At 36.6% G+C, this 15,742-nt stretch overlaps 1 protein-coding gene across 3 annotated transcripts in view; it reads right to left on the reverse strand.

Moving 5' to 3' along the window:
• Window positions 1-669: 669 nt before the first annotated feature.
• LOC135687119 (cartilage oligomeric matrix protein) overlaps window positions 670-15,742 on the reverse strand; it is a 38,941-nt gene continuing 23,868 nt past the window's right edge. For all 3 annotated transcript variants that reach the window (XM_065203593.2, XM_065203595.2, XM_065203594.2), the window contains exons 12-27: window positions 15,213-15,287; window positions 13,065-13,223; window positions 11,549-11,653; window positions 11,046-11,153; window positions 10,625-10,784; window positions 9,812-9,930; window positions 9,266-9,318; window positions 8,012-8,097; window positions 7,345-7,440; window positions 6,285-6,463; window positions 5,772-5,820; window positions 5,123-5,322; window positions 4,620-4,694; window positions 2,776-2,873; window positions 2,169-2,308; window positions 670-1,504 (exon numbers count right to left, since the gene is read on the reverse strand). In XM_065203593.2, coding sequence (XP_065059665.2) covers window positions 1,452-1,504; window positions 2,169-2,308; window positions 2,776-2,873; window positions 4,620-4,694; window positions 5,123-5,322; window positions 5,772-5,820; window positions 6,285-6,463; window positions 7,345-7,440; window positions 8,012-8,097; window positions 9,266-9,318; window positions 9,812-9,930; window positions 10,625-10,784; window positions 11,046-11,153; window positions 11,549-11,653; window positions 13,065-13,223; window positions 15,213-15,287 — 1,755 coding nt within the window. In that variant the 3' untranslated portion in view covers window positions 670-1,451. The remainder of the gene's footprint in view (window positions 1,505-2,168; window positions 2,309-2,775; window positions 2,874-4,619; window positions 4,695-5,122; window positions 5,323-5,771; window positions 5,821-6,284; window positions 6,464-7,344; window positions 7,441-8,011; window positions 8,098-9,265; window positions 9,319-9,811; window positions 9,931-10,624; window positions 10,785-11,045; window positions 11,154-11,548; window positions 11,654-13,064; window positions 13,224-15,212; window positions 15,288-15,742) is intronic.

Below are 15,742 nucleotides of genomic sequence, written 5' to 3' on the forward strand. Positions count from 1 at the left end.
CGAGAAGAAATCTTGTCAGGTTAAGCTCAAAATGGAAGCAGGTGATTGGCCAATAATTTTTGCAAACAAACCCGCTGATTGGTTTAGAACAAAATGTGCTCTTGTTATTGCACCCGCCAATATCAGTACCCTTTGATGTATTCTTCAGCAAACAACAAAACAGAATGCTAAGTACGCATATGATATGAACATCTTGTTTCTGATGAAAGATTCAGTGTCTAAATGCATATTCAATTAGTTGAAAAATATGCTTGTGGATCTCAAGGTCAAGAAAAGCTCCTTGCTTTGTTTGCTGTTATGTTAGTATTGCTGTGTTTTTCAGAACTGAGACCTTTTTCATCCTTGCCAAGGATACGAATAAATAGTGCAATATTAGGCTTGAAAACACATTAGGTCATTCAACGCCTCTTCTCTGCATCGAGGCACGCTGTACATTGCATTGCTAATTACGTTTTTTAAACGTAGCAACCGTAAAGTGAGGCAATAGCGAAACAGAGGCTCGTAGATTAAGTCTATTATGTTCTCACCAGAGATGTATTCCAATTGGAAATTTAACCCCTGCCACGAGGGAACTCGAAGAAATCAAATCGGAGTTCGCTGAGACTCCTCAAATTAGCAAATATCGATTAGCTATGAGATTTTAGGAGGCGCATAATGAAAACAAGACTGTAAATAAATTGATTGGAAATATCCAAAATAATCTACAAAAATTACAAATTACATTGCGAATGATATCATCTACTTACACAAATTTTTGCGCGTGACCAAGAAAACCATTTCTGAACAAAGTTGCAGTTTCAGATAAAAATTAACATTCTAAAAACGTTGTATCTTAAATTAATTGCCGTATATCGTGGTGAAATACTAGTTATTTTTCTACTTTTTGGTAAATTTTGGTTTTCAAATTGTATTTCGTTATTATTGGATTGTTCCTTGCTGTTTTTTTGCTCCTGCCTACCGTAATACCGTAGCCTTGTGCGAAATACAAGAGCTCAATTTATTTAAATTCAATTTGAGAATTTGTTTGAAAAATGCTGAAAAGGTCAGTATAAAAAAATGAAGAATTAGCTTGAAAACTTGGATATTCACCATACCACCAAAAAAATAATATCAACACGAAGAAACCTTCCACTAACAAAATTTACAGACAGAATTTTGATACTAAATTCGAAAATCGTGAACAAAAATTTGTTTCAAAAACATTTTGATTGTTGCATCGATCAATAAAAATCAATTATATTTGGCTTATATTTGAGTTACAAGCCGAATTACTATTTGAAGGTTGCTCATGGTTGAGGCTATAACAACCCTGCGACACCATTAAATAAAGGAAATCCATATAATATAGAAATACGTTACGGCTTTAGCCTCTCTTCTAGGCTGTCGTATTTCAAACGATGCCCTGTTAACAACTTAGTGTTTTCCACCAGAGGCTAGCTTTTACCTCGGTTTCAAACTTGCTTCGGCCTCCTTCTTCGCTGAATCAGGTCTTTTGGTAAGTCATCTAAAAAAGAGCACAGAGCTTGTATGAGGGGAAATTTCGGTTACTGATTTTCAGAAAACTTATCTAAACAATGCTCACTTTTCTATACACGTATCTTCATAAATTACGCCATCTCACTCTACAGGTTTTAAGCAAGCTGAAGTTGCTGATATAAAAATATATTTCACGGATATTTGCAGGCTCGTGAAAATATCATCGGAGGAGAAGGGGCTTTAAACAAGCAGGAACTTGCAGACATTGGAGATCAGGGGAGCCATGGCGTAGGAAGCAGATTCCACCATAAAGTAACGGGGAGAGGTCTTTCAAAAATTCCTTATTTATGTATCTAGACTATTATTTACTATTAATTTTTTGAAAAGTCGCAATCATATCTTTTCTACAGGCCTGAAGATTAAATTGGGTTTCTAGCGTGCTCGAAAATCAAATTTTTTATCAAAAACTTAGTCATGTGACATGATTTATCATCACAAGGGGAGCAACTGTGCCACGTCAAAAAATCTTATTCCCATTTTAAATATCAAAAATATCAGCACGCTTCCCATATTCTTCCCCATATCATATATTCTTAGTAATTGGAAGATCATTGCCAAATCATTTTAAAAGGGTTGAAAATAAGCAGCTATGGTCTTCAAATTTTTGCCAAAGTAGTAAAAAACGGACAAACCATCGCACTCAATCTTCAAATTGTTCCATATGACATTTTCTTGACTAAATGCAAAGAAACCAACTTTTCCGCCCTTTAGCTCCTCGTTGAAGAGGTATCCAGTATCAACAAGCAGATTACTGCGCTCGTGAACTCGCAATCTGGTGAAAGTTGCAGAAAAAAAACATTTACTTCTCTTAATGCTTAGAGCAGTTACAGTTATGGCTACAAACACTATTCATTTAACTTTAATATCCATCTAAAGGGAGGAGTGCCCTTCAGATCTAGAGCTGGTTTCAAGAGGCTTTCCTAACATATACAAAATTATTCAACACAATATTCTCGAAATGTTAAGACTGACAAAGCTTTTATCTCAAATCAGGCAACATTTAAAGTCGGCAACGAACTTTATTTGAAATACTGTGTTGATTCAACATGATAAGAATGCTAACTGGCCTTGATTTTAAAAAATACATTCACATGGAATCTTATGCCAGGCTCAAAAATTGATGGTCAAAATTTATGCCAAAGCGAAAATTAAAAACTAATAGAAAATTTCAATGACATTTCAATGATAGAAATAAAATCAATGAAAGTGTATATTGCTACTGAACAAGAGATGAAATACCTTATAAGTCCAAACTGAGGCCTATGACGTAAGGCAAAATGATAAGGAGTTTTGTCTTTCCAACCATGATTTCCAGTGTCCTTCCAAAGAAGTGTTGTCTACAATACAGTTAAACGTTGGTGGCAAAAGGGACAACAAAGATATCACGTAGGCACTAAAATCTCCAATTTGGAAAGATACAAAGCGTTCTCGATCTTTATGTCTCATTATCGATAGAAAAATGTAATTTACTAAATTATCTCGCATAAAAAGGAAAGAAGCGAGCCATTTAAAAGCCATTTTAAACTTTTATACCTCGAAATAATTGTTCACAAGTTTCAAGTAGAGGAAAGAAAGTCTAAAGGAAGAGTGAACCATCACTGTTCTTTCTTATATAAACCGTTTTTGAGCATAACGTGCTTTGAAAACAATTTCTTATTCCCCATTTACCCCTTCCCCCTCTCTTAGCTTTGTCTGATCTTTGTTTAAGTGAACCCATCTAACTATACGCCAAGAATACACGAGAGGAGCATTAATTGGTTTAGTCAGCCCCAATGTAATTTTCTATACCAAGAATTTCATACTGTATACACCTACTGTGTGAAATCGTTAACATCATCTCCATCTATACGATGAAAAATGGTAAAGAAACTGTGCTCTATTGGGCTCCAAAACCATAGGATAGGAGGCTCTTACGAAGATAAGAAGGTGGACACTAAAGCCCTAGGTTCTTTATACCGTTACAATAATACAGCACTAATATAGTACTTTTCTTCTGCAGTATACGAATAAAATTGAATTGAATTGAACTGAATTGAATTGAAAAATACGTAAATCTTTTTTTGCATGGCCAGAGAAGATCAAAATCGGTGCACTAATGTAACACTGCCATGAAAGATTTTCACGTTTGCTCAATATAGATGATGAATTTTGATCGGTACGTTTTTTTGGAGCTGTTTACCCTTGGTGTGTAGCTCAAGGCGATTCTGATATCGACAAATGCGATCACATCAGAAATCTTATGTAACTCTTAGTGTCCTATAGCCATTTGGTGTATAAACAAAAAACTCTGCAGTGTAAAGCAACCATATGGCACCACTAAAAGCGTAGGAAAAGTCTAGGTCTTGAGGCGGCAGAAATCTACGTTTCTTGCTTTTAATGACATCAAATGTTTATAAGAAACAATTGGTTTTGCACAGTTACACGTGGTTGAAAATGTATTTTTCAGTGTGCACTCGACTCAGTCTGTTATTTTGGTTACTCTCAGCTGTCAGTCCTGTGTCAAAAACCATACACTAAGCGTTTTTCTACAATTTTTACAGAGACCTTCGGGGATTCCTGTCGCCAAAGATTATATGAAACTAACATTTTTAAGCAAACCATTGACTGTAAACAATAAACATCATTTATCAGTGCAGACAAGAATCGTTGTGAGATAAGGAATTACTTTTCGTTGTAAAACTTAATAGCAATCGACGGACTAACAGATGGAGAGTCAAAATAAGTCAAGAGTGTTGAAAAATAAATTAGGAATTAAATAGCAGTTTGATAGTTTGATAGTATGCCCGACATGTAACGGCGAGGAGACTCAATTGTGACATCTCCCTATTCATCCTTAGAGCAAGAGCTCTTGAAAAATTTATAACTCGCAAGTATCTTCGCTCAATTGATCCCTAAATCAAAACCTTTCCCTAGGGGGGGGGGGGGGGGGGAAGAGGGATGAGAGTTGAAGTAGTCAGTAGTTTGGATAAAACTTGAAAAAAAAATTTTGGTTGCGTGTTCAGTTAATTTTGGTTGGCATTGTAGTTTGTACAATGCAATTACCAAGCGTAAAATCCAGATGAAAGAGGATAAGCATTTGAAACCTGTCTTGTGTAATTCCCCGAATGCCACAAAGCATTCCTCAGTTGCGGACCAGGACCAGTCTTTGAGTTCACGATCTAGTGAAAAAAGACAAACTGAGTTAGTTCATGTGCGTAAATCTAGGTAAACTGCTCTTTTTACAAACATATCGAATCTTAAAAACGACATTTAGAAGATTCAAGTGCAATTTGATTATCAGCCTTTGAATATATCTACTGCTGCCAGGATAGGAAACGACAGCAAGAAGGATCGTAATGTTGTTGGTGCTGATGACGCAAATATGATGATGGTTCATGATGATGATGATGACTGATGATGACAACGACGATGATAATGGGTGAACTGATGATGAAAAAATATATAATCAAAAGAAATTAATCGTCATTTTCAAAACAACGAGGTTGCATACATTCAATCAATTCTGATAACCAACAAAGGAAGGGAAAAGAAGATAAAGAAACTGTGCTTTTGCAACGGCAAAAGTAAATCATGAAATTTAGCTCACTTTAATCTCTATGCCTTTTGTTGCTACAGCCCTTTGTCCATCTTGATTTTCCCAGAATATCTGATCAGCTTGTTTCCAGGAAATCAAGTAGAAATGGTTCGGGCCTTGGAAGCCAAACACCAAACCAATAATGTCGTCATCATGAGATGTCTGCACCAGCATAACTCCAGAAAAGTCGATCCCATCATACCTTGCTTTTCCTACAAAATATGGCAAGTCATTTCAGATCCTAAACCAAGCACGACCCATCACTTGTATCTATTCATTTTGAGACTGAAATTGTTGTCATTATCACGAAAGAAGAAATAAAAATAAACAATATTTTGTCCAATAAACATAAGTGTATGAATAATTCATTATCCTCTACTTTTTTGCCATTCTTCAACGTTTTATAGCCCGGCGACGAGCAGTAAGTACTGTAGTATGATTGGCAACGATGCTGATGCATCCTATCATCTTGAAATTTCGTAGCAATAAACGAATTGTAGAGCATTGACTAAGTAACGATAAGCACATACGGGTCAATTTGGATGCCATAAGCCTCTTGACCTGATTGGGCACACATACATCATATCATCCCTACTCTACTCAAGAATTTAAAACTACAGATCGCATTTTGATGCAGCGACATGAGAAGGCTTGAACTCACCAACAAAGACAGATGGAATGCTGTTCTTCTCTTGAAGCACCTCAGTTCCCTTTGGATTGCAAGACAAACATATTACAAGAAATGCCACGTCAAAAATTATTGACATTGAAAAATAAAAAAAAATGGTTCATGATACTAGAGGCTTGTAGCCTAAGGAAATATCATGCAAGATTACAATTAACACGAACTAAACTCAAATTTATTTAAAATTTCACGTGTAGCAGTCGAGTTGCTACGTGCAATGGATCTTCAACAAAGATGATTAGAAATTTGATAAAAAAGACCAAGATCTGCTTTGTGTATCACTAGCTTTCTTTGAGCCTCAGTTTGAAATGAACTGTTTAGTGATGAAACAAAAACGAGATTTGTCACTCAAATTTTTCTTAAAACTTAAATAAAATTTTCTCTGATAGAATTGGGGAATATTATGTGTAAAATTCTTTAGCAGAAGTCTTGTTTGATGTATCTTTGAGGGACAAACAGCAAACATAAGGAAACGAAAACACATCATACCCCGGAGCGGACAACCCATTTGGGAAACTGTTGTGCATTCTTGACTAATCTCGTTAATAGGTATTCCCTCCCACCAGTGAAGTTTGTCGATGAAATGAATTTGTTCCTCGGGCAATGATCGTTGCCTAAGACACTGTCGCCATCAGCATCTTCTTCGCATGCGTCACCTATTCCATTGGCTGGAAAAATGTCATGATAACGATAACTAAAAATATGGTAGGTGCAGAAATTGAAACGGTTAAAAACTCGCTTTAATTAACTAAAGCAGCTCACGGTCAAAAAGGGCCTAAATTTTGCAAAAAGCTGATGCAAATACGCTTCTGCGCAGTGAAACGCTGTAGCAGTCTGATAAACAAGCTTCTTAATTCGAGTAAAATTTGTAATACATTTGGTTCTACTGGACGCTTTTACCAGGCGTTTTTGAAGGTTTTCATCCGCAATTTTTTAACGACAATTTATACTCAAATCAAAATCAGATTGTAACATTTCAGAAAAGGATAACAGCATTAATCCAAAACGGCACAAACAATCTAAAACTTGAAGGCTCTTGCGCAACCGGCATGCTTAGCGGCAGCTGTCTTGAGAAAATGACTGTGTTTTGTATTTTAATGCAGTACGATATTAGGCCGGTTTTGAAAATGTTGTTTCAAAGCATGCCGGTTGAACAAGAGCCTTTAAGCTTGTATTTTTCGTCAAATACTCGCTAGATGACCAACAAAAGTTAACTCATTTCTATACCAAATGGTGAATTATTTGAGTATCCTAAGAGCAAATTGACTAAGATCATATGTGATTTGGCAAAAAATTCTTTCTACAAGATTTTATAATACTGGCTACTTATGCGTAAGAGTAGATGCGTTGCTCTCTTCACAAGTTCTCGTTCTGAATTAACAAGTCTCGTCTGTCCGAGGCTAGTTTACCTGATCTAGGGACAGCCTGAATGGGGGGAGGGGGACTTCAGTGGAGTAACTTTCCTTTAAATGCATCTAGATACCTGTCGATGAGAATAATATTAAACACACAACTATCAAAATCCGAAAATATTGCCATCGCTCCTTACCATTGAAGTCAACCTGCCGTGGATTCAAAACCAGAGGACAGTTGTCATTTGAATCAGGAATTCCATCATTGTCGTCATCATTGTCACAAGCATCACCTGAAATAACATAACTAAATGTGAAGAACATTGCAGTCATTAATCGAAGTGTCCAATTGTCGGTTAATGATTATGTATGGTGGGTGGGGGGAAGGGGGTTTGGTTAACCAAAGATCTGACTTTCAAAGTTTGTGCATGAAAGCCTTTTCTTTACTTTAAAATCATTCTAGACTATGACCCATCTATCTCTGTAGATTTGCTCTAAAATTACAAGCTCTTGCTTCTTAAATGTCAAGGTTTCTGATCTCTTTAGCTAGAACTGGTGTAAAGCTCAGTTCTTCGGATTCTTCAACTAGATGAGAACTGAGCTGCCGCAAATCGGTCAAAATCAAGGCACCAAACTAATACACCATATATCTTTTCTGGTTACTTTCGATCCACATCTGGATATAAATGTTCCGCTAGTCTGTATCCGACGTTTATGGTCTAAGGGGTGTTGGATAAAGATACTTTAGTAAGATAGTCTCCTTTTTCCGTTCTCTTTTCAAGAGGCACATTTTCGTTGGATTAAACATGTAAAAGAGACATTCCTTTCAGTTGACGTACGTTACGAATAACTGAAAACATTTACCTTTTCCATCACCATCCGTATCAAGTTGGGCAGCGTTTGGAACCAACTGGCAGTTGTCAAATCGATTCAGGATGCCATCTTTGTCACTGGAGCAAACAAAATAGTCTTTGAAAACTTCTGCCACATAGGCAATTGAAAGCACTTAAAATGAAAGCAAAACTCCCAAGAATTACGTAAGCATTTGGATAATTTTGGAAAGGAGCTCGTTCAAAAATATAGGAATGAGTGATACATTCCATGTTGGTGACTGAGACCGAGAGAATACCTTTCATTGAGTAAGGCAACCCTCCGTCCTGGAGCGAAAGAGCACGCGTATGATTAACTTCGTTCCATGCGCATTCTCTTTGACTACAGGACGGAGGGTGACCCATTAAAAATAGTTCTCTTGTCTTGTGACTTTCAAATCATTTATCCAGTCGCTGTAAATTGCATCACAGGGTTAGAGATGCATCGCTATCTCTTGAATTAAATAAACGCAAACCAGCTAAAGGTCAATCCACACCAGCTAGCATCGGCGCTTCACTTAGGCTGGTTTTCATTGCAATAGCCGACAGGACTAATTCACCAAAACAACTTTTTTGTCTCTTTAAACATTTAAAACGATTAACCTAAAGCAGAAGCCCGAAAATTTCTCAAATTTGCTTTATCAATTTTCCGAAAAATGAAAAATTGGGGTTTTGATGGATTAAGAGCGTAGTAATATCCCAGTTTAGTTTTAATCAGAAGCAAATCATGAATCATGGCTTTTTAACAAAATTTCTTATAGTTACTAAGTCTGTATTACCGACAATTAAGTTAATTGTTTTTAAATGCTTATATATTAAACACGGTTGCTTATGTTAATTCACATCTTCCGAAAAAGATACAAAGTGAAAGCTATTTCACTAAGATTTTACCGACGCAGAATTCTTATAGGAGACAGATTTACGCGTGGAATTGGTTAGCTAATGATTTCATAAAGATACGCAGGCAAGATAAACTCTATAACACCCGGTTTTATCTCATTCGTAAGCAGAAATCTAACAAATGGCGTTGCATCCACCGGGTGTAGATATCGTCTTCAGATCAAGGAAACGAAAAAAGTCATGCTTATCATTAACCTCCAAAAATCTGAACTGATCTCATTTATCCGTCCAAATCTGAATGTAACATAAAGATTCTATCAATACTACGAGTATAAGTAATAAGCCTCAGAAACTATGGTTGCTATAACGATGTCTGTTTATAGGGTTTTGATCAAATTTCAAACCCTACCTGTCAAGGCCATCATCACATACATCCCCGTAGCCATTGTTATTAGAATCACGCTAAAATAAATCCATAGCGTTAATCTTTGTAAATTACAAACAAACAAGTAAAATATGCTTCATTTCAAGCGAGAAAAATCTAGGTTGAAAAATCATGCTAAAAAACAATACGCCCCCGGGGGCTTAAAAGACCACTTACGGTATTCACTTGTCTTATCAAGGTAGGCGGGCTTGGGTGGCCAAAACTCAAGGCTTTTGTTACAGCTTAGATTAAATTTTTTGTTACAGCAGATGCTACTATCGACAAAGCACTGCATCTGAGAGGAACATACAACAGATGAAGAGATGTCTTGCTTGGAAGGCGAACATGACAAAGTTTCTAAATGAATGACGTAGCCCTTGTCTAGGAGTCAAAGCGCATGCACATGGGACCTGATTATTATTGCGCATGCTATTTGACACCAAAAAGAAGGGTTGTCTCAAACAGTGCCAGACTTGCTTTATCGTCTCCCCAAACAGTGATGGATGTAGGCTTGAAAAAAACATAACTTACCTGCGCGATATTTTTGACGTTAGGACAATTGTCACACTCGTTTCCATGTCCATCTCCATCGTCATCAAGCTGATCTTGGTTTTTCACGAAAGGACAGTTGTCCAGTACATTCGAAATTCCTGCGTTGTTACACAAAATAAGTTATTTCATCGCATTTAATGGAGGGAATTGGGGTATTATAGATATTTGGATATGTCATGCAGGCCGTTAAACTCTCTGCAGATGCTAAGGTTAGCGGGGGTTAACATGTCTCTGATAAAAAAATTGGGGTTCCCATTACCAATAGCTCAGTTTATCAAATCAAGCATATTCAAGCTTTTTCAAGGTTTCAAGGTGGAAGATCTAGGCCCTACAGGTTCATCACATGTGATTATAAGCAGAGTAAAAGTACAGGTGGTTCAGCGATTCAATTGTTGCCAAACCCCTAAGGTATGACCTCCTATATCAAAGCGAAAAATCTTGCCTGGCGGACAATGCTCGCAGAGGTCCTCCACGTAATTGTCCTACTGACTTTCAAGAGCTTTGGTTGGACATATGATATCAAAGATAAGAAAACTGTCTTTCCAAAGTCATAACAATATTTAGATTCGACTTAGGGATCTCAAATTTATACATGGTGATACTGATATGGGATTAGGGTAAAACTCATAAGGGAATGGGTTGAAATCTATATGGAAGTGGGGGTGGGTGAGATCTATTATGGAATACTCTCTGTATATTCACAAGTAATTGAAAAGCCGCTGAATATGGAGATGAAAAATCAAGTTTTTTTCAATTTGAAGTGTGCAATGTAACAAAGTTATATTCACGTACCATCACCGTCGACATCGTCGTCACAAATATCCCCAATACCGTCCCCATCCATATCGATCTGGTCTGCGTTGCGTTTCAACACACAGTTGTCACACAGATCCCCTACTCCATCATCATCTGCATCTCCCTGATTCTTTGTCTTTAAATAAGGGCATTTATCCTAAAAAGATTTAGATATTTAAGAAAACTAATTCGATTAAAAAGTGATAGATCCATCGACATTGCTTGAAATTATGAGGCCTAATGGAGGACATTTGACAATGAGTGCTAAAGCATTGTGACGTGTCATCATGACGATGACGATGATGATTAAAGATGATTAAAGATGATTAAATATGATTGACGATTGATCGACGACTGATTATGGGTGTGCAGTATACTCTAAAAAACGATAGACAAGTTTAAAAGAAGTGAGCATTACCGCAACATTGTAAATCCCGTCTCCATCTATGTCACTGTCACACACATCACCAGCACCATCTTGGTCTATATCATTTTGGTCATTGTTTGGAAGATGTGGACAATTATCCTGACAAAACAAATTAAAAGACTGCGGGTTAAAAAGAGATATTCTGGTTGAAGAACATAGATTGATGCCTTCAGACTTTTATCAAGCATTTCCCATTCTTATCTTTTCTGTGTTTTCTAGTTTCAAACTAATCAATTTTTGAAAATCCCTACTTTATATTTGTTAAAGATGCATTTCTGTAGAAAAAGTATTAAGCCCTTTTAACAACCCTTCTAACAACCCTCTCAAGATCTAAGCAACGTTCAACAACAGGCTAGGGTTCTCATTACGGCATATCTGGTGAACCAGGTGTAATTTATAAAACTATGCAACAATGCAATTATTTCTAAAATGCTGTAGTTTTAGAACCAACAACTAGAAGCATGTAAAGCGAGCTGAAAGATAAAATGGCTTACCTTCTTGCATTGTGGCTCCGTACAGTTGAGTTTGGTGTCAGGGAAGCCATCCATGTCGGAGTCGCGTCCGCAAATTATGCCGTTACCAACAAAACCAATTTGACACTAAAATATGCAAGACAAAAATAAGTACACGATATTCTTTCAATCAACAATGAAAACCTGCCTAGAGCCGACTAAAGGGGCTAGTCTTTAACCCCTCAGCCAATGCTACTTTACTTTTTAGACCCTGAATAGTAATCAAAAAGTCTATGTTCATAACATCTGCTTGAAGAGCGTAGGGCACTAAAGACCATGTTTAAAAGAAACGACTTCTGATATTTTTTTGGCAATACCTGGCGTCTAAAACCCCGAGAAGTCTTCAAAACTTGGAGAACGGAAAGCTGGAATGTGGAATCTTGGAATCTTATTACCAATTGCTAAAATCTGCGCAAATGATATCTGCTAAATTGAGCAAACTTATTAGTTAAGGTTAAACAATTCCATCACTCAACCATATTCAATATTTTGAAGCGACCTGGCTTCAACGAGACTTTTTGGTGTATTTATGAATTCACTGGCTTGTGTAGGAACAAATGGTTTAAAACGCATAAATTTGTAAAATCGCACAATGTAAACGGAATCCCGACTCTTCTGGGTTAAACAACAAATTCCCAACCAAACTCAAAGCGTACCAAATAGACAGTAGGCCAATAAACAAATTGCAAATTGCCGACAGACAACGAAGAAAAGGTCTTAGAACAACGAGATCAAATGAGAAAATCAATATTCTGAAGAAGTCTTGCTTTTAAAAACAAAATAATAATGAAAGAAACATTATTAATTTTCTGTAAGTTGACAGTATTTCAACTGTCTGATTGTTGATTTAATTGGATACAACCAGCGCCTGCAACCATGGTGAAACAAACATCATACTTCAGGCTAGTCTTTCGGCGTTCAATATTAATAAGCAAAACCATAAATTGCATAATCCCATGTCTACTCCTTGTAATAACCAAAAGAGCTCAAAAATCGAATATGTTTCACAAAATGGTATTAATTTGAATTTATAAAGACGCACGAGACAACGTTAAGCCCAAAAGCCACCCAAAGTGTAAAAGTTTAAGGAGTTTACAAAAACACATGATGGCATTTAATAAATGTGGAAATGATTGGGTTAAAAGCCCAACACAAAGCAGGCAAAAAAGAGTTATTTTGTTGGCTTTTTATGTTGGTTAGTTTATGCTACTTGAAAATATCTAAGCAGGGCATTATTTCAGCTAGCCTTGCCTTGAAGGTTTTATGCAATTTCCACATCTTAAAAACCAGTATTGTAAAAGTTCTTGATAATTGTTTGAAAAATCTTGTTTGCAAAAAATAAGAGAAGTTTATCAAAGTTACATAATTTAGATAATATTTTTATATCATCTGAAAGAATGAATGATGATAAACGTGCAGTTGTACATGAGTCAAACATGACAGGTGCAACGACGAAAAGCGAAGTTGAGTATTATTGTAAGCCTAAAGAAAAAGTTACCTTGCAAACTGCTAACAATCCTTCTGCTTTGCAAGTTGCGTAGAGAGAGCACGGGTTGGACTTGGACCCCGGTGCACCGGAACACATCTTAATTTGTCGGCACTTCCCAATGGCATTTTTATCATAACCAACTTTACATGGTCCACATCTGTAACTACCCTATTGTTGGAAAATATCGACATGCAAGGATGTTAGGAACACATGCTTAACTAGAAAACTTTGCTAAGCGATAGAATAAGTCTAACGGAAAAGATTTATTTGACTCGGTTGCATTGAAATTTCTAGGGTTTAATTCATCTCAGAAATAAATTTAAACAGTAGAAGTATCAAAATGGTTTAATTCTAGCTCCCGAACTTTGGATCTGCTGATACAAAGATGAACAAGGGGATAGTTTAATTTGTAAATCAGCCTATAGAAATCGCTGGACATGAGGAGCAGGATGGTATTTTGGGGCAAGAGGAAAATTCTACTGATTTTTTGCAACTAGCGCAATACGCATTTATAGGCTCGGCTGTACGCTGCAAAAAAGTGCAAAAAGACAATAAGTTTAATTAAGAAATCTATTAAGCTGCTTGAGCAAAAGTTACGTGTTTGATAGTAACCAAATAGCAAAGATTAGGCAAAACTGTTTCTGCTGCTCTTCATAAAGAAAGTGAGAATTCTACATGCCTTGATGAGGATATCACGGGGCCGTTGCCCCTATCCAGTGAACACTGACAGGTGCAAATGGAATGGCAAATAGAATGGCTATGGCTTTAAATTGAAAGCAGGTAAATTTGAATGTGGCTTTAAAACTGTTGGTTGTGAAAATGTAAGATTTTTGGACGATGTTAAAATGATATGACAAATAACCTTCGAAGAATTTACATAACACATTTTTGAGAACCATCTTTGAATTCTATCAATCTTTGCGCAAAACCACCTTTCTTGGATAAGAGAATGGGTTGGGCCACTAAATAAATCAAAATTTTTTATTATAATAAAATTTCTATAAATAGACGGATAGAGACAATAAACTTAACATCTCGAATAATTAGAGATCCATTTCGATTTGAAGCCTTTTTCGAACGCTCTCGATTTTCCACTCGAATACCTGCGTGACGTCATCAAAAATATTTTCTAGAATTTCTTAAATTTGACCACATAAACTGAAAAAACAGCACAAAATACCTCTTAATATACAAAATCAGTTAGATATACTCAGAATTGGGCGAGATATGGCAAATAGAAGGTTTAAGGTTTGCTAACGGATTACTGTTATTCTGGCCAGGTTCATAAAGTTATGAACCAAGACCAAATTATAGAGGTTTGAGTGGGCAAGATTCTGTGCTCTTGTGGCCATATCTCAGCCAATTTGTAATATCGTTAATTGATTTTGCAGATTTAGAGGTATTTCATGATACTCTTTCAGGTTATGAAAACAAATTTCAAAAAATTCTAAAAATTGATTTTTATGACGTCATCGAGCGCGGGAGTTCAAACGCCCTGGACTTTTCACTCGATTTCCGTTTGATTATAAAACCACTCCTTCGTAGTGGCAAGAAGCTGCGATAGCATTCTGATAATTTAGCGCCAATAATTTCGAGTGTTGTTTAAACTAAGATAGAAAAAAGTTGAAAAACGCAAAGCCATTTGATACACTATTAATACGGCGATTCATCTATTCCATGCATTTTGAAGTGTCAATAGATACAATTCAATGGTAGGATTAAAAGCAAACTTCGTCGTGATGAGTGCAACTGAGAATATTTGCAAACCTAAGTAATGAGAGCACTGAAGCCGTCAATATAAGTCAGCTGAAATTCAAATGAAAGTTCATGTTGCATTTGTGAAACATACAAAAGTTGATCATATCGTAGCTGACATTGCTTCCCCGAATGTCAGCGGTTTACTGCGTATGCGCGCTGCCAGCGGATCATAAAACTACTGGACTCAGAATACAGATACTTCGCTCCTTCGCTGCTTTTAGCCAGGGTTTACTCAATCATATTAAAGCTGGGATGAACAGCAGATATACACGAATCCTGAATAAGGCTCATAGATATTTGGGGGGGGGGGGGGTGGAAATGATCCATACCCTTACGAACAAAGAGAAACAGCATAAAGTATTTGCACTAAAACTTTGTGGCAGGGAAAGGCCACTGTACCTTTGTGTTTATGCACTCTGCTAATGGATCGCAGTTGTGTTTCTTCTCTTTACATTCATCAATATCTTCACAAACCTAGAAGGAAAGCGGAGAACTGGATAGATTTTCTTATCGTCTTTTAGCATTTTCTCTAAAAAAAGATGCTCAATGTTGAGTTTTGCCTCTGTTTTTGCATTACCAAACGAAAAGATATGCAAATGCTTTCCAGCATCTGCACTGAGCAGAGACAACTGGAAGATGTCTATAAGAATGACGTTATTTAATACGGTTTAAGACAAAATCCTAATATAAAAAAGCTGAAATGGCGTAAACTTGGGCCCTTAAAACGTAACTAAGTGGTAGTTATGACAAATGGCAAAAGCACATTACACGACAGATGTTGGTACAGCCTTCAAAATAGCCCCTAGGTCATTTGGAAACTGCAGAAGATACCATGGATAGGTCACTTGCAATTTTTAGGTATCAAAGAAGGTTTGTCTTTTTCTTTTAACATCCTAACTCACTGACAAAATATGAAAATTCATGACAGC

This window comes from Rhopilema esculentum, chromosome 20 (genome assembly GCF_057945365.1).
Source record: "Rhopilema esculentum isolate cy_ngs chromosome 20, ASM5794536v1, whole genome shotgun sequence".
Classification (NCBI taxonomy): domain Eukaryota; kingdom Metazoa; phylum Cnidaria; class Scyphozoa; order Rhizostomeae; family Rhizostomatidae; genus Rhopilema; species Rhopilema esculentum.